Source organism: Hoplias malabaricus, chromosome 3 (genome assembly GCF_029633855.1).
Source record: "Hoplias malabaricus isolate fHopMal1 chromosome 3, fHopMal1.hap1, whole genome shotgun sequence".
NCBI classification, from domain to species: Eukaryota; Metazoa; Chordata; class Actinopteri; order Characiformes; family Erythrinidae; genus Hoplias; species Hoplias malabaricus.
Window position 1 is genome coordinate 10,814,488 of NC_089802.1, and position 22,215 is coordinate 10,836,702.

General features: G+C 37.1%; 1 protein-coding gene and 1 long non-coding RNA gene across 4 annotated transcripts in view; one reads left to right on the forward strand and one right to left on the reverse strand.

Moving 5' to 3' along the window:
- cdh12b (cadherin 12b) overlaps window positions 1-22,215 on the forward strand; it is a 111,739-nt gene that overhangs the window by 52,030 nt on the left and 37,494 nt on the right. Inside the window, exon 6 of the mRNA XM_066662952.1 lies at window positions 16,570-16,823. Coding sequence (XP_066519049.1) covers window positions 16,570-16,823 — 254 coding nt within the window. The remainder of the gene's footprint in view (window positions 1-16,569; window positions 16,824-22,215) is intronic.
- Window positions 1-22,215, reverse strand: part of LOC136690894 (uncharacterized) — a 62,532-nt gene that overhangs the window by 13,998 nt on the left and 26,319 nt on the right. The window contains exon 3 of one of the 3 annotated variants that reach the window (XR_010801804.1): window positions 16,709-16,839. The exons of the other annotated variants lie outside the window; for them this stretch is intronic. This is a non-coding gene — a long non-coding RNA (uncharacterized lncRNA). Of the gene's footprint in view, window positions 1-16,708; window positions 16,840-22,215 lie in introns of those variants that run through there. 3 annotated transcript variants of the gene reach the window in all.

The following is a 22,215-nucleotide window of genomic DNA, read 5'->3' on the forward strand; positions in this document are numbered from 1 at the left end:
AAAAGTAGTAGTCTGAGTTGTTTACATAATGAAATCATACAGATGCCCATAATCTGGCATACTTTCTTTATATGAGTCATTTAGGCCCAGTGACAAGTACAGTGGAAAGTCATTCTGAGCTGGAGGAATTTGTTCCCTAAAAAAATAAAATAAATAAATAAATAGACTACTGTGTGACTGCAGTCATGTAGAAGGGGATTTGTTACAAAATATCAAATGTAGAACATAACACGCTATTATGTAAGAAATAAAAGCTTATAACAACAGGATGGGAAACAACCCGTTTCACCACCTCAAGCAGAAGCACTTGGATAAGACAAGGTAAATCAAAAATGCTCTAACCCAATCAGATAAACTAAACTCAGCACAGGAACAATTCTTTATTTACTTTGTTATTTACAGTGAAGCTTCTTAGTAGGTTATGCTTTTCATAGTGCAAGTGGACATAGAACTGTGTTCCATTTGCAATATAATTAACTCATATGCACACTATATACACGTACAATGTATGTCAAATTAATTATTTTCCAATTTTCAACAAATTACCACTGTATGTTGCTGAACATTTGCCATTTTTATTTGATGTAAAGGTATATATTTTTTGTATATTTAGGTTTACTCTGTTGAACTAAAGGAATAGAAAGTGTGTACAATTATTTGATCATTACAAGAGTTTGTTTGACCTTCAGTATAAATACTAGTAATACTCATAATTTGCTCAATGTTACCGTTGGAGAAAAAAGCCAGGAAACACCATTTAAAGTTCAAAATGTTCAAGGTTATATTTCTGTGAAAAGCATACTGAACAAAATAAAATCTAATTGAACCATTAGGTAAAAACCTACAAAGGCAAACTGTACAAAAGCATATTTGAATTCTTTCATTTTTATAAAGGAAGCCCTACACACTTCACAGCATCTGATAACCTGACGACAGCATAAATTACCCATGTATTATAGTCAGTCTGTCAACAGGGAGAGAAGTCGACCGCATGCTCTACTGATCTAGGATTTCAGACTTTCTCTCTGCCTTGTGAACCCTGCTGTGCACACCATTGGCTGCTTTTACTCAATGCAAAGTGCACAATTCAGTTATGCTTAAGTAACCCTGGTCAGAAGTTCCCTATTCTCACCTTATTTTTTGACATATCTAGTTCCAATAGACAGTGCAGAATGGATGCAATGTTCCTATATATTCCAAATAATGCTTAAAACCAGTTTCTTGACAGCAGCGCACAAGTGGCTCTCATGAGCAAAGTAGTGTAAATGGCACACAGCAATCTTATGACTGTGTTTCGAAAAAAGTTAGGTTTCTCATTTTTGACAGCTCCTAGGAAACTGCAAAGCCAAATCAGCATTCTATTTAAAACGTGTTGTGGGCTGATATTATCAAATTTTGCTGATCAAGTTAATAAGCAGAAAAGTGTTGCCTGCTCCAAAAATTAGTGAAGCCATTTTAGAACATGAGGTAGTTAATGGATTAAGGCAATAAGAGATCTCATGTTAATGTTATTCAAGAGTTCAAGACAATATTTGCATCCTTAATTGGGAGGAATACCTTGTTCTAGCCCAGCTGAGAACTATCACAGACCCTTTGCTGGATCTCCATAGTTTACATACATAGCACACAGATCTGTTTAAGATGCTGTGAATTAGCCCTGCATAATACAGCATCTAGACAGGCCAGGGACCAATGCCAGAGTGCTGTTTATTGACTTAAGTTAGGTCTATAATAGGGTAGGTCCAGCAATCCTGTAGGTGAAATTCTCCCAGCTGTAAGTGCCAAATTGCACCTGCCAGTGGATCCTGAACTTTCAGAAGTCACAAGAACAAGTTAAGGAAACATGTCACAACATGTCTGGACTGCACTGGAGTACCACCAGGTTGCGTGACCTAATCTCCAGAGAGTCAACTGTAAGATCCTGAAGGTTCAGATGATCGCTCTTACAGCTGTTGGTGATGAGTCTGTTTACAGAAAGGAAACTGAACAGCTTGAGTCCTGGTGTCATTATCACTAGTTTCTGAATGCACTAAAGACTGTGGAGATGGTTGTTGACTTCAGACCCAACACCCGCTGTGTATCATTATCCCAGTAGTTTCCACAGTGGAATCACTCAACTTCTTATGCAAGAGCATAACCAGAGACCGGACGTCGGAGATGAACTGCTGCAGATCAAGACATTCTACTATCCACAGGCCCTTTGTCTGCTTTGTACCTCCCACCTCACAAGAGTGAGCAAAACTCCAGCACATAGTCCAGAGAGTGGAGAAGAGTTTCAGAAATAGACTGCAAATGCTTCAAGAATATGTACAATAGTAAGGACACAAAGTGTGCTGGCAAGTTTAAGTCTGTCAGCTCTCACACTTGGCATCACCTCTTACTGCTACTTCTTTTTCATACAAGACTCGGGGCCATAAAGGCCAGTACAACAACTCATGCCAAAGAAATATGGCATTAATTAACCACAGTGGAAACACTACACTTAAAACAAACCCTCATGAGCTCTCAAACCTCTAATGTATTAATATATAAGAAAAACTATAAATCACTGTAAATATTATTATGTTTCCTGAGACTGTGCCCATAAGTTCAACACGCTGGGATGGCTATTTTAGGTTTATCATTTTTACCTTTAGTATATTGATTGCATTTCTGTCCTGTCATTAGGTTAATGTCTTTCATTCATTCATTCATTATCTGCAACTACTTATCCAGTTCAGGGTCGCGGTGGGTCCAGAGCCTACCTGGAATCATTGGGCGCAAGGCGGGAATACACCCTGGAGGGGGCGCCAGTCCTTCACAGGGCAACACACACATTCACTCACACCTACGGACACCTTTGAGTCGCCAATCCACCTACCAACGTGTGTTTTTGGACTGTGGGAGGAAACCCACACGGACACAGGGAGGACACACCAACTCCTCACAGACAGTCCCGGAGCGGGAATCGAACCCACAACCTCCAGGCCCCTAGAGCTGTGTGACTGCGACACTACCTGCTGCGCCACCATGCCGCCAGGTTAATGTCTTAACATTAACGCCAGGCACTTGTCTAGTATATCATAGTATTTTACATGTCATAAACCTGTGCATCCACTTAAACAAATTCATTTTATGTTTAACATACTTGGCAAACTAAAGTGATTTGGATTCTGTTTACAGTAGTCACTGAAATGTAGTCATCTATCATTAGTTGACAGGTTCACTTGTTTGTTTCTCCAATTCCGAGACCAGTTGACTTCAATTTCAGGAAAATGGCACAATGTCAGGCAAATGGCCACACTGAGCTCCAAAACAATTTACACTCTAGTTTCACCTTTACCTCACACTAGCTGCACCAGACTGAGAGGTCAAATGCATATGATCATCTAGTAGAGAGGTGTTCCAAACCAGTCCAAATATGTGACACCAGACCCAACCAATACATATTAAACAGGATGTTTTCATTTATGCCAGTATCAAAGAGGTGACAAAGTTGGACATTATCCACACCATGCAACTGTAAAACGCGTTTTCAAAAGCTAACCCTGTTTTCAGAGCCCCAGAGCGGAAAATGTTGCTCATATTTCATTAATATTTTGGCATGGACCTATTTTGTGGGTCTTTAAGGGGTTACTTAACGATCCACTCCTCTCACTGCAGTATGTTGCAATGTATATCCTGCAGAAATTTGAAAAAAAATGAGGATATGCTGCTGTGTTATTGCTAATGGGTCCACAGTGATAACACTGATAAAGTGAAATGTAAGAGGTTTTTCATCCTGTTAAGTGCTGAAAAAAGAGGAAAAAAAGAAGAAAAAAAAGCATGGAAAGATAGCCCTGGTGTGTGAGGACGCTATTCAGAAATCCTTTCCACCAGTTTTTCCATAAAATGTGTTATTATAACACAGGGGTCCAAGGGTTACAAACTGGCATCAACGTCTGCAGTGCGGAAAAATGTTAAAGTGGAAAATGAAAACAGCCCACCAACCACTTGTAATATCTGCAATGCCAGTGTTTCAACAAAGCATGTTGAATGTGCTACTTTTAGGACACAGGTCAAGTAGCTCCAAGTAAAATATGACTGGATGGCTATTTTCTTACTTAGCAGTAACAGTGTGCTCATAACCTAGAAAAGCACACAATGTAGTGCAATCATTATGGAGTTAATGTCATTAAATTAAAAAAAAAAAAAAGAATAAATATATAAGCAGCATAGGTGTTGCTGTCACACAGCTCTAGGGTTGACCCCAGCTCTGGGTGAGTTTGTTGGGTTTCCTACCAAAGTCTCTTAAGTTTCCATAGGTGAGGGTGCATGAGTGAATGAGTGAGTGTGTGCCCCATCCAGGGTGGGTTCCCGCCTTTCACCCAGTGATAATCTGGAACCCATCACGACCCTGAACTGGATAAGCGGTTTCAGACAATAAATTAATGAATAAATAGATCATGGGAATCGGCATGGCTAATTTTTACATGAAAATATAAATAATGTTTGAGACTGTGTACTTAATACTAAGTGATTTAGAAGTAACATTTTGAACAAATAATAATAAAAAAAAAACACTTTTATGTGCACAATGATTTGGGTACCTGGATTCTCCTGATACATATGCTGTGAAACCAGACAAACCTGTCAGTTTTCAGTGAACTGAATACATCAATACGTGAGATAAACAGGCCATTCACATTTTGCTCCCCATTAGGAAATCATCACAATGATCAGAATTCACCTTCTCATCTGAGCATCACCAATCTTAGGGCAGGATTCACATTCAAGTTATAAGAGTTATAAGAGACCAGAGAAAAAAAGAGAAGTAAGCAAAACTAGCTTCTGTATTCTTTTCTCACTGCTGCTTGCTGAGCTGAGGTAAAACTGTGTAGCTCATTACGATTTAAAGCAACAGGTGTAAAAGCATTCTGTGGTGCTTGATCCTTGTGGTATTTTGACAAGAGCATATCAGAGACATTTTATTTAGACCCCAAGGAACTGTGTTTGCTTGTGGGAAAGAGGTATAACACTTCAACTTTAAATTGGGTTTGGGGGCTTGGGCCAGTCTTATCATCTAGCTGGGATTTTTTTTGTGGTCTCATTAACAATCATGAAAACTCCCAAATGACTGCAATACAGGAAACACGGCATTTTACATGACTCCTGCTGAGGTCAGGCTAGACTACTCTGGACAGGACAGGGTCAAGTGGAGCCTTGTAAAAGTTAATTTAGCTATGCGTTTCTACTGATGTGTATGCCACCGCAACACTTCCCTTCTAGTAAGAACAAACCACATCCCCAGAGACCGGGACAGAGACAAGAACATGTGTATCTCTAACAGCTAAGAGCAGCAGCCTCAGGCGGAAAGTTGGACTGACATTTCCATACTCTATTTTAGCATTTGTTCATTTGCAATTCTATTACATTTTGGCATCACGGTTTCTTGTTTACTGGCATGCATTGTTTTGATGTGTTCACTGAGGAGGAATAGCTCTGGGGATACTTAGCGTAGCACTGTGTTAAATTCTGATAAGTGACACTTAACAATCCCAAAACTAAAGAGGCCACATAAGACTCGTGCCTCAGCTTCTAATGAAACATTCAGCGCGGCTGTTCAGACGCCATGCCTTTAATCCTTCCAGCAGTTATTTCAGATTATACCTCAGTTCAGTGCGATACACAAGCGAGCACCAGTTCTGCCAACTTAGTGCATCCTCATGCTTGTTTTTTTAATACCCTTTTCCTATTCTTTCTATCAAGGGAAAGGGAGAAAGATGGCAGGAAAATAGAAGTGCAGCTGAGGTATTGTAATAGCTCGCTCAACACAAACAAATCCAGAGGTTATTAAAAATGCATCATCCTGTTTGGGCTTTCAAAAGAGGAAAGCTCCGAGGGAGAAGCAGACGGGTCACCACAGTGCCAACAGCCTTCTTAAGAAAACAGCCAAATGAAGCTGAAGGGATGCAGGAGAAAGGCTAATAGGCAGACTTCTGCAATTAGATGACAAAAGCAGTTCTTCACAGAGTTCAGCAGATGAACATAACATGACAACACATAGCAGCAACCCTGTTTATCACAGAATAAAATTCTCTGTAGGCTGCAGGCTTGGAACCACACATGCTGAATGCTAATAGACCAAATTCTGCACTGTTGCATGGATCATAAAATTTATTTTCCATAAAAATGTCTTTGTATTAAAAGAAAAAGTGGACTCATAAGAAAAGTAAAGTCATGTACTTATGAGCACTTGCTGTCTCCTCTGTTGTGTGGCTGATCAAGGCCAGCAATGCTAACTAACGTATTTGAATAAAGATGACAAAGCGGCTACATATGCACATCGGTGACTATCAAATGAGTGTATAGCAATGACCATAAAGTTCAAGATGATCATTTTTGCTTAAGAGATGAGAACATACCACAGTTTTCAAAATGAGTTTAAACTATATTAATACACAAAGCAGTATTCCTTACAACCCTGTAACACCTGATAGACCTAGGAAAAACCCAAATCAAATAAACCTGACTTCAAAACTATCTTCTTTGAGGGCTCAAAATCCACTCTAGCTTCTAAGAAAACAAATAAGAAAACTCAGTGCTTGTTGTCTGAAAAGAAAAGTAGCTGTTAGATCTCAACATCATTGAAATGCAACCAACATCTGAAACCGAATTTCTAAGGCATGGAAACACTTGTGTGTACACTTCACAAATTCTCACAAAGAATGGAAGCAAGAGCGTAGACACTATATGCACCAAGGATTTGATCTTATAAAATTAAAGTCTAGGATCACTGAATAGTATAAAAACTAATTTAAACAGATTTAACCAGGAGTGGGTTATACAAGAATAGACTGTGTAATATTAGTGAGGGAAATTAACATGTTTAATTTAAAGGTAAAATCTCTTTTCTACAAGTTTACAGTTGAAATATGTTTTGCCCATAACACATGCATCAAGCACCACTCTGCAGCTATCAAAACAGCCCGAAAATAAAATTAACCACTAACCTCAACCCTGAAAGCACAGGTGAAGCAGAGATCTGGTTTCTAGCCTTTGTGCTCTTTTTTCTTTACTTGCTTTCAACCAATTGTCTTATTCATTTGCACTTCCTGTGTCTGTTTAATTCAGCCTTTGCACACAATCACAATCAACTCTGGTGCTGTGACTGGAGATATTCAGACTCCAATAATTATTAAGAATTAAGCAACATTAGAACGGCCTGGTTTCTGACTTAGGCAGCCCAAAAAAAATTACTGGGTTGTCTTATTTCATGGTTTGTGGGTTGTTATGCAGTCCTGATATGCAAATGAATGAGTCAATGCATTGAAAAGTAATTTGCACATAATATGTTGACTTCCATTTATTTGTTCCAAAAATACATTTTTATTAGTATGCATTAAACTAAACATGAATGAATGTTTATTCTCTATGTGATAAACACACTGGGCCTGCTGTAAAAAATGTGACTTTAGTCAGTATAAATTGTGGTCTAATCTGTATATAACTATGGGGATATTATGAAGGCTAAATCAGTGTTTAGGCCTAGGATGACAAAGTGATCTGTTTGAAAAACTGTTTTTGACACTGACTTCCATTGAAAAGTTTTCCGTTTCATGTAAAGCTGCTATTTAGAAGATACATGTTTTTGATTAGACAGTGACAAAGAGTGCTTTCAGGCCTTAAGTTCACTGTTGATGAGATGAGGCTGAGAGCTTTCCCGTTTTTCTGCTTGCATCCGAACCAGTGCAAGGATGGAGCACATTATCATATCAAAAAGTTGCTAGTGTGAAGTGTTGAATTTAAAGTGTGTCGCTTTGGTGACGTTTAAGGTCTCACGTACCTACACACACTCACACAAAAGAGTGGGTATCTTTCCTCTTGCTTTCAGACACACTCTTGCCTGAACTACTGACACCATTCTCAAGGGCTTTGATGTCCATGCTGCAGGTGAATTCAAATATACTGTATGTGCACTTCAAAGGAACTCCTAAGTCAGGTAGATGTTCCACATCTGGTAGGGCATCCATTCTGTTGCAGGTCTACATACATGAATGGAAACAAGATTCTAAGCTTTGAAATAACGCAAAGAGATTAAAAAGTCAAGTATTGAGCAGTATGTTAATGTTTAAGAGGCTCGTAGAGATGTCAAACAAATAAAAAAAAATCTTGCTGATGAAAATGTATATTGGTAGAACAAAACCTCTCAGCTTTCAGATCACATGCATGCGGTTTTTACATGACAGCAAGAATATGCACCCTTATAATAACAATATTATCTGAACCTTGTGTTGGCAGACACTCCTTCACATGAAAATAAATAAATAAATAAATATATATATATATATATATAAATGCCCCATCAAACTTTATTTAGGGCACCACAAAGTATGTTCTCACCAGCTCCATTTATATCTGATATCTTTCTCTTCATTATCAGTTTGTGGAAGCCAAATAAAGTTTGAAACAATTCATTATGAAACAATCATGTAGTGTGAAAAAAAGTTCACTGCACGTTATTATATCCAGCTGTGGGCGATGCTGCAAGTGTGGGAATTTATAGGATTATGGCTGCAGAAAAATAGTGGTAGTTTCTAAAATAAAAATAAGACAAACAAACAAAAAAAAAAAGTAGAGATTTTTTTTTATGGATTATAATAATGAACTCTAAATTCTTGTATTAATATTGATGAGGGAACATCATAGTAACATAGAGCAGTAAAGAATATTGCACATAATATGATACTACTGTTCTTTATATTATCTGTATATGTATATTGGCATCTAAATATTCATTGTACAGAGATGTTTAAGTCCTCTCCCTCATTAGCTCATAAGTCAATTTCAACACCCAACATAACCCCTATCATTCTTTTTCTCTCCCTCCATCCCTTTTTCTCAGCAAAGTAATTAACTGAGGATATTGGTGTGATGTGGGCAGTAGCACATGCTAAAAGGGCAATGACGCTCTTGACATTCTTCCTTGGCTAACCCTCCCAACCCTCAATAATCCAACAGATTCCTCTGACATTTAATCACCATTCATGTCTACTGGGGATAGTTGACAGAAGCAAAATGGAAGAACCCCCACCACAACCGGTACATGGCTGTTTCTCCATTTTAGCTTTTAACCCCAAAACACCTATCCTGAGAATATGTGTTTATTATACTTCATATGAAGCAGATTTCCATAACAGACTGATAAAATGCTGTAAAAAAATTGGCTTAAAAGAGAGAAAATAGACTAGAAGATTACATACAAAATTTAGTGCAACCTAATTTAGTTTAAACCCCACCTCTAAACTAGTGTGTTGTGTTCTCCCTGTGTCATTCCCCGCATGTTCCTTCCTTATGCACAATGATTCCAGGTTGGCTCCAGACTCACTACAACCCAGATCCGGATGAAGAGATTACATGAAGATGAAATAATGAATAAATGACCTTTTTCATGTTTAAATTAACAAACGTCATAGCTAAGTTATTAAACATCAATGTTTATTTATTTATTTGTATATTTTAAATATAGACTTATTCTGAAATTGAGGCCATTTAAATGTTCCTAAAAAAAAAAAAAAAACTTTGTGACATGCCTTAAAAATATTTTGGTAAACGAGATATGTGCCAGCAAATAATCCCTGCAAAAAATGTTCCTTTTCCAAACTGGATCAGCTGGTGCTTTCAGTGCCCAAATGATTAAGTGTTGATGAAAAGGAAAGCTGATGTAACACAGTGGTAAATATGCTCCTGTCCCAATTTTTTTGGAGCATGTAGCAGGCATCAGTGCTCACAAAAATCAAAGTTAAGCAAAACATTAAATGTCTGGTTGGTCATAAAACTCTCACTCAGAAGCAGATAACAATTTAACCCAAGTATTAGGTTGAATGTAAACACACTCTTGCTCTTCAAAAGTTCTTTAACAATCAGTACATTAATTAATTAATTCATTCATTCATTATCTGTAACTTGCATATCCCACACAGGATATGCAAATAATCTACAGAAAACAAGGCATAAACCACTATGATAATCAAGACAATTTGCATATATCTTCATATTTTACAAGTGTTATATGTAGCTGTTTCTACCCTACATACCTTTTTCAGTCATATAGTGTACATATTTAATTCAGAGAAGAAAATCTGTTATGGACCAAAGTGCTTTACAAGCTGAAGCTGGTGAACCTTGAAAACTAACTCTGTGCTTCAAGAATGTCTTAATAAAAAATATAAATAATATATATATATTTTTATGGATGATTCTGATTAGTTGTTCAAACCTTTAGATCCATCAGTTTATGATGATCAGATTGGATATATTTGGAATCTTCTTTCTTTTTTTGGCTATATAGGCTAGCCTAGAAATGACACAGGCTATTGCTTATAACAAGTGCCAAACTTGATCTGATCTGAGTTTTTTTTAGAGTAAAACATCCCATTTCAATTGCATCGCAATTCATTCATTCAGCATTGTACTACACAATAGTCCAGGAATGGTATCCCTCTTAGTAGGTGAACTCAGCTACTCACTGTTGTACCTTTTGCTGACAGATTTTGAAACCAATCTATATAATTTCTATAGTAATGGACTTATTAGTTGCTCTAAGTGGTTTTATATTAGCCTAATACCACCCTGCTCAATGTTAGGAGTGGGAGAGAAGTGAATAAAACCCCTCATGACTGGGCTGTTAAACAGTGGTACTGCATTCATTAGAGTGATTGAGCACCATTCAGTACCTCCGGGATAAATTGGAGTGGTGTTTGTGATCCAGAACTAATTATTCAGCATCAGTACCTGACAATCAAACCATCTTTTCCAACATCGCATGTCAACCATTCTCAGAAGAACAGAGTCTGTTACAAGAGTAAAAGATCACACAACACTTATAATACTCAGTTTTAGGGGTGCGCGTCTAATTGGAATTACTACAGATCACTTTTTGGAGTGGGATTTAAAGGATGCAAGTTGCACTTCATCATGACTTCATCAAAGTACAGCAAATAAATCATGCTATCACAGAATATAAACATCCTAAATGAAAAGAAATTTACATTTAATAAGCTGTATAAGCAAACTGCACATTTTCCACATTAAGAGGCTCTATTATATCTGCAAACTCTCTCTGCTGTAATGGAAATTGTTTTTGATTTGCTTCTCTGTTGGTTCCAGGAAACTATAATTGCTTTTGTTTGGATTAAAAAAAATAAATATTAAAAATGATGTGAGTGAGAGCAGTGTGCCATATGTGGAGGGAGAGGAAGCACAGCCCTAATTAAAGTATGAGGACAGTTAGTGTCCCACCTCAGCATGTAGGAAAGGGAACTTGTACACCTCTCAGGTCTGCAGCTGTGCCCTTGCGATGTGATGTTCAAGATCAGCCATTTGCACAGCCCACCTTGGTGATAATCACCATTTTCACACATTCTTTAATGCAATCATTACACTACTACAAAAGCTTCACAAGGTGAAAATGAGAAGTAATGTTTTCAAAAAAAGCAGAAAAACAAAAGGAGTAGCAAAAAAAAAAAAAAAAAAAAAAAGGAGAGACACAGTGTAACATACTAACACATCACCAACACGTCAGTGGCAATGCAGCACTGAGATTTATCCACTACCCAAATAATGCCCACTTTGTAGTGGTCTGCTGGGGTCCTGGCCATTAAACAACAGGGCTGCGTCTGAAATGGAATACTTGAATACTACATACTAAAATGGAATAAGCATGTACTACTTAACCACTAAACTAACATACACTTTTAGTATATGAGCAAGTAGCATACACATCACTTACATCCAACATCTTACCAACAACATTTGACCTGAGACATTGCACCCCTATCCTCAAGAGCACTGTACAATGGAATATATTTTTTTTTCAGCTTCCTGTGGTGTCTACCAGACTTTATTCAAATAAATTACAACTCAGCACACAGATGGCACAGAGTAGTAGAACTTTTGAGCTATTTGCTGATATTTTACCTCAAGAAAAAATAAATAAAATAATCACTAATATAACTAAGGACATTAAGTGATTTAGACTCTCCATTTGATGGTGCAGACTTCAGAGCTACTGAAGCTAAAGCTCATTTCACTCATTTTCACTCAAGCTTATTTTAACCACATTTAATGGAATTGTGTGTGTAAATATAAATGTCTCAGTTCAGCCTGATGACAATAGCTCATCTCTGTTGGTTTGTAACACATAAGATGGGCTTTCAGCTCACCACAAATGTATGTTTTATACATCATATATACATTATTCCTAACAAATATTAGTATAAGTGCTCCAGTGTGTCTGCCGTTACTCCTAAGCACTCTGGTCCAAGTGGATTGTGGGATATGTCAGGGTCAGATAGTGTGCTGGAGGTGCATACTAGCAAATCCCTCCCAACCTAGTACGACATCCAGGAACTTTTTGCATACTACTGGCTGCATACTCTGTATTTGGACACATTTACATTGTGTTGCATACAAACTAGTATGGATCTATGCCATTTCAGATTCAGCCAGGGTGAAAGAGGGCAAACAAAGTATGCAGAGCAACAGGTGGAATTGTAGAACTACTACATGATCCTGTATGGTCAGTGGAGCTGAGAGAATGGACAGTGAATGTAGAAGCAAGAAGGAAGTCATAATGTTATGATTAATCACTGTTTGTGTGTATGTTCCACTCAGAAATCTGCATTAAGATCTACATGTAGCTGTTGTTTGTAACAAACACAAGACATTTTTTGTTTCCAAAAACAACCCTCTGGTGTTTTCAGTTAACATACCCTAGCAATGTTCAAAAAACCTCAAATGACCATTAGGAGAATGAAAAAAAAGAAAAGAAAAAAAGACACATGATCCAAACAAACCATGAGTGGGAATTAAGAGTGAAGCCTCATACGTCTTCCCTACTGTAATAATACTTGTTTGTAAGCATTAAAAAGGGAACAGGCCTTCATAAATAATAAATGAGAAACCTGATCATTCATTGGTGGAATAACAGCTGACAGGATTTTTTATTTCCTGCTGACATTTCAAGAAACACAGACAGACAGACGGCTATGCATGGCCATTTAAATTAAAAAAAAAGCAAGCAACATCTAAGTGTCCTAGAAAGGAGGTTTGTTACTGAGGCATAAATTTAGTCACACCGACTGCTCCAACTGGCAGGTGTTTCAATAAAAGCGACTAAAATATAAGTATGTGAAGGACACCATAAATTCTGACGTCCATGCAATGATTGTGATACTAATGCATTAAGATGATTTTTAAGAAAAATGTAGAAGGTGTTCCTACATATATGTATATAATACATCTGATCAACTAAGGGATTATCTTTTAAGAAGAATAGTGTTCTTTTCTGTGAGTAACATTAAGTTATTTTAGAATATTAAGGCTCTGTGAAGGTGTTCGTGACAGCACTGCATTTAGGAACAGTAACAATAGGCTTTAACACTACAAGAGACTTATTAACATGTGCTTAGTAGCAGATGAATATTTGCATATGAATTAAACTGAGGCAGCTATTGATGACATTCTGTAACCCAAACTCTAAACCTTACCATAAAGTGGCCATTTTACACAACTCCTAACCAGTCTGTGTGGAGGTCATTGCATCCGCAACTGCAGGTCAATTTGTAATGGGCAAAAGTAGTGGTCAATTTGTGGCCAATGATTCAGGAGCTGCTTGTCTGTTTAAAACAATGTAAAACATTTCCCAAGTGGGATGGTGCATTTAAACCAAAGCTGACATCCGCAATAACTTGATTATTGTCTGAATAACAGACGACTAGAGTATGTTAAAGGCCTTATCTACTATCTAGTCCCATTTTTATATGAAAATCATTATTAAAATTATAAATTCATACATTGCTGATGCACTGTTTGAGTGTAGATTGACTCTGCTTTAAGATCCTTGCTCTAAAACGAAGAGTAAATCAGCAATGCAGCAGTCTACCAGATTTATTGCTCTCATCATAAATAAAGGCTCATCTTGCTAGCTCTACAGTTCAAATCCTGTCACCAGAAATTTTGACAAATGATCAGTGAAACTGCAAGTACTTTAAAATGACTTATTTTAACTGGACAAAGCTGATGTGCACATTTACCATATTCAGAGCTAATTAACTGGCTGCAGGCCAAGTATTTCATGCCTTAATGTGGCAGGTGAAACCAGAAAGTGTAAGTTTATTCTCCTATAAACTATCTCTGTGAGCTCACTGGTTTAGATGAAATTGGCTCTGGCAAAGTACGCACACAAAATTTAATTTTCTGATGAAAATAAGAAAATCCCTCTTCCCAATAATTTGACTTACAGTACTGCACTAACGGCTTTAGGGTTTGGAACAAGTAATAGAGAAGATGCACAGCTCAGTGTATGTGCATGGGGTGTGTGTGTGTGTCTGTGGCTCTCTCTCTGTCTGTTTCCTCACATAGTGTGGGAGTTGATGGGGGATTTCCCAAAGATTTCTGTTACAAGCCAAAAAGGGTTCAAAGAAATTGATGTCAAGAAAATCCATATTCTCCAAGTGACCTTGGACATCAAATGTTCTCTCTGCTCCTAGTGGTCAAAGAACTTACACTCTCTTGAGGATGCTCATGGGTCAGGATCTTATTTGCATGCAGAGTGATTTCTCATTCCAGAAAGTGGGGCCATTACATTTGACTTTATATAAATCAGATTAAGAGTTTCAGAACTAAAACTGGACATGCTTTATTTTGACAGAATTTATAAATACTCAAGTGTTTAGTAACAAAGGGCAAGTACTTCTATAATTAATATTTTTGGTGTAATTGAATACGAAATTTAAGCAACTTGAGAAAACTGTGAAAAAGACATGTAACAATACATTTTTATATCCATTTAGTCAAATGACATTTTTTTATATTTTTCTTTGAAACAATATGTACATTTTCAACAGATGTTCAATTTCAAACATGTATCTGTGAAAGAACAAACTATTATTTTGTTTGTATATCCATGCTGACAATTTGAAAATACCAACTTTACATTGTGGAAAATTACGTAGATTGAAAGTTAGGATTTTTTTCCTTTGCTTCACACAATAAGTATTAATTAATTCATTCATTAATTCTCTGAAACTGCTTATCCAGTTCAAGGTCGCAGTGGGTCCGGAGCCTCCCTAGATTCACTAGGCTCAAGGCAGGAATACACCCTGGAGGGGGCGCCAGTACTCCACAGGGCAACACAGGCACTCACACACACTCACACCTATGAACACTTGTAGTAGCCAACCCACCTGCCAATGTTTGTTTTTGGACCGTGGGAAGAAACCCACGTGGACACTGGAAAAACACACCAAACTCCTCACAGACAGTCACCAGGAGCGGGAAATGAACCCACAGTCTCCAGGTCCCTGCCAGGGCACTACCCACCGACACTGCTGTGCCAAAGTACCACCCCACAATAAATATAACTGAGCAAAATATATAAATTGTACACGTGAAGCGATACTCCTGTTTGATGTGTTGTGTTTCTTTGTAGAAAAAGCGGCAACATCATTTAACAAAGGGTATACAAATAGGGGCACAGAACCACAGGCCACCTATGGAAACCTAGCATTGTATTTGGGATGTCATGTAAACACAATTTTCAACAAGCCTATTATAAATAAGAATACAAGTTTTCAAATAGAAGAAAAACCAAAGGGATATAAAAAAAAAATCTTGCAATCTTGCAAGTGAGATTTGGAATAGGGATAATTCACAATGATAAAAATATAACATCAAGCAAAATAGGATATTTTCATTCCAAATTCCTCTGAATAGAACAATGAAGAGCATCAGTCTAATGAATTGCATGGGAATTAATTTGTGAGATAACACGTAAATTCCACAATCAGTTCTATTGTTACTATTCATTTGACATCTATATTGACATATTTGTTTCTCATTGAAATGTTTTCTGAAAGACAATACCCAGAGCATTTATCTTTCTATTCACTCAATGTTGTCAGAGACAGGGGAAGCTGGTAAAGCAGCAATCAGTGTTTGACATCTTCAGACAAGCCAGGCGGGTGAAGTGGGGAGGTGGGGGGTGGTACTGAAGCAAAACTAAAATCATCTATGCTGTACCAAACACACACAAATACACAGGGCATGAATAGTGAATAGACATGCTTTGTTTTTAGCTACTCTCTGGATGAAGGTGTAATTGACCAGTATGTAATGCTAGCATGTTATAAGTGTCACTTGTAAGAACAGGAGTAATAGAAGGTGAAGAGAGGGAGAGGGAGAGGGAGGGGGATAGAGAGAGAGAGAGAGAGAGAACATTTGAGAGTGATGTTCGTATGACATGTCTAAAAGCATTTGTCAAAAGCACAAACAGAGAAACAAAAGACCCACAAAAACCATCTCGAGAGCTCCAAAATAAGCCTCAGATTTCAGGAAAGAGTCAAAGAGGCGCTTGTCAAATCAACAAAGCTTTTAGAAAGTCAAAATGTGTCCATTTGGGTCTATGCTGTGGTATACAAGAGTGCTTTGATCTAACATGAGACACCAAGTGCTTTTCTGTGCTCTCCCAGTCATTTAGCAGTGCAATTCAAATGTGCTTCAAATGTACAGATGTTCATATCTTTTAATTCTGTATTTTTCCCCTTACAGCCTCTGGACTTTGAGACAAGGAAGGCCTACACATTTAAAGTGGAAGCATCAAATGCGCACTTAGATCCACGTTTCCACAGTTTCGGTCCATTTAAAGACACAGCGACGGTCAAGGTTTTCATTCTGGATGTGGATGAGCCTCCTGTATTTAGTAAAGAGTCATACACAATGGACATTCATGAGGACACACAGCTGGGCACGACTATCGGAGCAGTGACTGCCTATGATCAGGACGCAGGAAACAGCCCAGTCAGGTAAGTATTCTGAATTCTGAAATGCAACACACAGAAACAAGTGAGTGTTTATAAGATGGAAGAGCATAGAGAAATACAAAGAAACACACACACTTAAGAATGAAAGTGTGTGTGAAATATTATGCATTTATGTTTCTTTGAAAAACATTTTCCCATTTTGAACTTGATGCCAGCAACATATTCCTAAAAGTTGGGACCAAGGTCCTGGATCCTAATTATATGTGGTTTCATATTTGCATGTGTAAGTTTTAATTTGCACTTGTGCATGCAGCAACAAACTGTGTTCACTGACAGTGGTTTAAGAAATGTTATGGAGGACATGGAGTGATGTCCACCTAGAAACTCAGTTCTATCTGAGGGCCCTCTTAAATAATTGTGACAACTTTACACATCAGTTTAAGAGTTCTTACATACATTTTTACACACTATTTAGAGAACACAAAATGTTCACAATCAACAGTTCATTTTACAAATATGGCTCTTTAAAGCACCACTAGGTAAAGTTTGGTATTTTGGCTCCTGGGCTCCCCCTACTATCAGTGTAAACCTGTGTTAATCAGAGACTGGCTCGTACTCAGAAATCTCAAACAACCCACTTCAAGTTTGCTGTCATTACAATTCTAAATTATTTAAATGGTACACATTAGGGCTGTGCCACACTGAATCATTTGTGATAACATGGTCATATTTTATCATTATACTTTTTGTATAATTTTTTCCTTTTGCTGTTTATACGCACACTACATTTTCTGCACTTTCTTTTTGTGGTAGATTTTTATGCTACATTTTATACAAAATCAGAATCTTGGTAAATTACTGTTGTTTACAAAATAAGAAAATGTTTACTGATTCTTTTGTCACGTCTTTGTATTTGAATAATTGAAACCGTTACATTTGAAATAAAATAAAACTTCTTAATAAATTAAACAACTTAATGCTATTATATATATATATATATATATATATATATATATATATATATATATATATATATATATATATATATATATATATATATAAACATATTTAATTCAATATGATTAATATTAATATAGCATTTACTTTGTTGCATTTGTATGTTCTTGAAATAAAGAAAAGTATTTTTCAGTGTTGTGTTCATGTCACCAAGTATATTGTTATCGCCAAAACACCCTGAAATATTGTGATATTATTTTAGGGCCATATCACCCACCCCTAGTACATATAATTACAAGATTTTCTTATTATAGCTAGGCCTTGTTTGCACATTTTAATGATTGGATCCTGGGGATCAGGTCATCTAATCAAGACACAACATATTAAATATGGCCTAGACCCTGAATAAGGCAGCAATAGGTGAACAGGAATATGGGACAGAGCTAAATGGTGTCATATTATAACCCACATTGTGTTTATACACACCGATGTAATCACAGTTTGTTACTATACACACAATGGGTGCTCAACTACCTCAGTATCAGAAGCTAGATCCAAATCATTCTGATCACAAACATGCCTACACTTCTCTTGTTAGTTAGTTAGTAAGTAAATAAAGAAAAAAAGAAAGAAAATCAGAACCAAACCAGGAGTAATTATTTCTCAGTGCCTAAAGGCTAAAATATTCTGTCCTAAATTGTACACAACTACTGCAATCAATGCAAATATAGATGTGGAGAGCAGCATTGTTTAAAATGAAAAATCTTTTCATACACTACAGTCTTCTTGTGGTGGTACAGACTAATCTCTAAATACATTGTTCTTGTCCAATCGTGACCACATTGGCAGTGGTTCAGTTATTGTCCTGCTGTCCCAATACAGCCCAAAACAACCCACCTCAGGAGTTCTGTTGTCCCAATATAAATTTTTCATTTACTATTGATGCACAAAGTGGATACAAAGAGGATGTGTGTTCAGAAATACATTGCAAGATGCTGTAGTTTTGTTTTATTTTATCCGTACTCCGTCCTGATGAATTATTTAGAAATGCTACAGTTGGCATCCTTCTTGGTAGATGCAGTTACTCACAAGACAATGGTCCCAAATGAGCTCCCATGCGTAGAGAACAAAGCTTTTAAAACATTGCTGGAGACCACTCGCCCACCACACACAAACAAAGACACAAACAGCTAAAGTGCTTTTTGATAACTTTGATCACAGGTTTCTCCAACTCTTTCAAAGCTTTTCTTTAGTTCTCCTCTCTCTCTTAAAAGGGTGAAAAGGGGCTTTCAAAAATGGTCTACAGGAAACAGAGTTTTTTTTTTTTTTTCTATTTTTATTTTAGCACACTTTATATTATTTTGAAACACTCAAAACTTGTTTTTCTCATATATGCAGTGCATCTGGAACTTATTCTCACTTCTAATTTACTTCTAATGTGTAAAATCTTTGAAGTTACAGCAGCTTTCGCATATATTTTTATCCAACTTATAACAGCAGCTCATAACATTACCTCATAGTGTTTGAAGAGGTTTAAACGCTCCTTGGGCCAATGGCCGATGAAAAATCTCCAGCAAAAGCTGAATGTGCAACAAAGAAAACTGATCTGTGAGATCTGTACAGTCAAAAAATAAAATATAAAAACAACATGAATGATTACACAATGCTGAAATTTACCAACAGCGTTGTTGTGGTTTTCAAAGCTTTACCTAGTCCCTCACACCATTGGACATCATAATATAGCCAACTGACTTACCCTTGTGTGTGCTTTTGGAATGTGGGAGGAAACCAGTCTGAAAACCCCTCTCAGACTGTGACCCAAGATGTAGGGCTGCCCCGATTAGCATTTTAGGGCTTCAGAGCTTCAGCTTTAATATTTGTTGAATATTCATATATTTGGAGGGTGTCTTTTAAAATTCAAGAGGCTCAGCTCACTAACTTGTGCATACATGGTCCCACTAAGGGCACAGATTTTACAAAATCAACTGGTGTTTCGTGGAGGTACTCTGCTACACTTCACTGTAAGTAGGTTATTGTAGCTTTTAGGCTTCGTTCTGGGCTTTTACGCTGATGGGGCAGAATACAGGTAGAGTGCTGAGCCTGAATATGGGTAGAGTGGACTTAATCAATACCCACATTTATCAAAAAAAAAAAAAAAAAAACTAACATGTGAATCAATATCAGAATTAAAAACGGAAAACCCACCCATCTAATGAATATCCAAATATTCAGGTCCAGCACTTCCAAGATGGGAATTGAATCCCAATTCTTGGGACCCTGAAGTTATGTGGCAGTAACACACAAGATCATTATACACCTCTGACTGATTCATTCACTAGCTAGCAAAAAATGACTCTCTAACAAGAGACATTTCAGATATTCACAAGGTTAGGAGTACTTAGTTTGGTTGTTAAATTTAACTGTGCCATTTGTACACTGAAAATACTCAGTAAAAATTGGTAATGGAAATCACAAGCATGTCTGTTCTAATGACAAGCCTGAAATCACTGTACTTCTTTCCAACTGTCAACAAAAGGAAGCAAAATAAAAGACCTCCAGTCTGTTAGCCACATTCAAAAATCTTTAAGGCTACATTTTCCTCCAAATCAGATGCATGCACTTGTTATTTTGCCAGAGTTTTAAGCCATAGGTCTATTCTCAGGAGGCACAGCTCATAAAAAGAAAACTCAAAACTATCCATAAATAACAATTTTCTTTGCCAGGATTTGGAGAGGCACTGAATCTGAAATAAAGCATTCCCAGAGGATCATGATAATTTGCAGAGCAAGGGGAAAAAGTTGAGTTATTGTGATCAATGAGAAACAGACAGATGTTCAGGCATAAGATAAATAGCTTCTCTCAGATGAAAAGGATGGGAAATTATTAAAAACTGTAGCTTCCTAAAGCTATTGCATAAGCATGAATTCTTATGAGCTATAAGACAACTTCAAGTCCGCAAACAGAAAATCAGCTTAAAACTTTCATTAGCAAACCAGAGAAATGCATAATATTAAAAAACAATCATTTAAATTGTAGACATTTGCTTTGTTTAAGTTATTAGTCTGGTCCTATCCTCCAATAAACAAAAAAATAAATTGATTAGATTAGAGGCTCATTGTACAGAAGTCTTTGCAGGAGAATGCCAAATAAGTCATTGCTCATTTCTTTTGGAGCATTTCAGATGATATTTTTCATGGCAGTCTTTTGTCACCCATGCTATTGGGAGAAATTAAACTACAAAAAAAAAAAAAAAACAATATTTTCTTGCTTATGAAAAAAGGAACAGTGTGTTAGCTCTGGTGCTGATGCTGCTTCTGCTCCTGAGTTTCAGAGTAAACCTGTCTGGAAATATGATGAGTTTACAGCAAGAGTGACAGCTCTGAAAATCTAGAAAATGTCTCATAATTAAGTATAAGCAAAAAGTTTTGCCATTCCAAATCTGACAAAAATACACAGCTGTAGTTTTGAAATCCTCAGGCTCCACCCACTCTTTGTTTTAACTATTTTCTTATTGTTAACTATACTGTTGTTATCTTTGTGAAGTTGAACGATTTTTTTCTTTCCACATATTGAATAGTAACTTCAAAGAATTCAATTTTCACATCATAAGTGTGTGAGCATTTAAGGAAGACATGATTTTACAAACTACATTCAACATTAAAACCAGGGCTTCGCCACAGTTTATTGAAAGTAGCTGGTTGCAAGGATGTTCAGCTCTTTTAGGCTTCATTCAGGACTTGTTTATCAGGCTAAATAAGGGTGGAGTGCTAGAGGGGATGAATGTGGTTCTCTCTGTGTCTGCGTGGGTTTCCTCCGGGTGCTCCAGTTTCCTCCCACAGTCCAAAAACACACGTTGGTAGGTGGATGGCAGCTGTAAAGTGTCCCTAGTTGTGCATGAATCAGCTGAAATGCCACTGTTTTTCTTTTTTTTCTTTCAAAAAGCACTTTTCCATCTCTCTTTTGCCCATTTGTGCTTTAGGGATATTCTAAATGCTCCATCTTGTGTGAGCATAAAATGTGAATTTGTGAGGGAGTAAGCGAGTTAACGGCCAATTCCATGAGTTGATTTACATCTAACAGGAAAACTAAACAGAAGCTCAGCCCTGACATTGTTACATTTACACTTACCGTACTAGTATGCATGCATTAAGTTGAATTTCAAAATAAGAAACCATTTAGTGCATTGGTTTGAACCTGTGCTAACAAGAGTAGTACCAAAAATAGGCTGGGAGGAGTGGTGATGAGAACCGTGAACAAAAGGTGACAGCCTGATAGTGCAGCAGTAGGAAATCAGTGGACCAGCAGACAACACAGTAACTTCCACATCACAGTGATTGGCCCTGATTTACTCAAGCTGTGAGCCAAAGATTTCTTCTTTTAGTCAAGCCCACAATCACTGTTTTGCAAGTATCTGATCAACTGATTGTCCGATGGAAGCCATACATGACTGTAATTATGCAATATATTTACATAAATT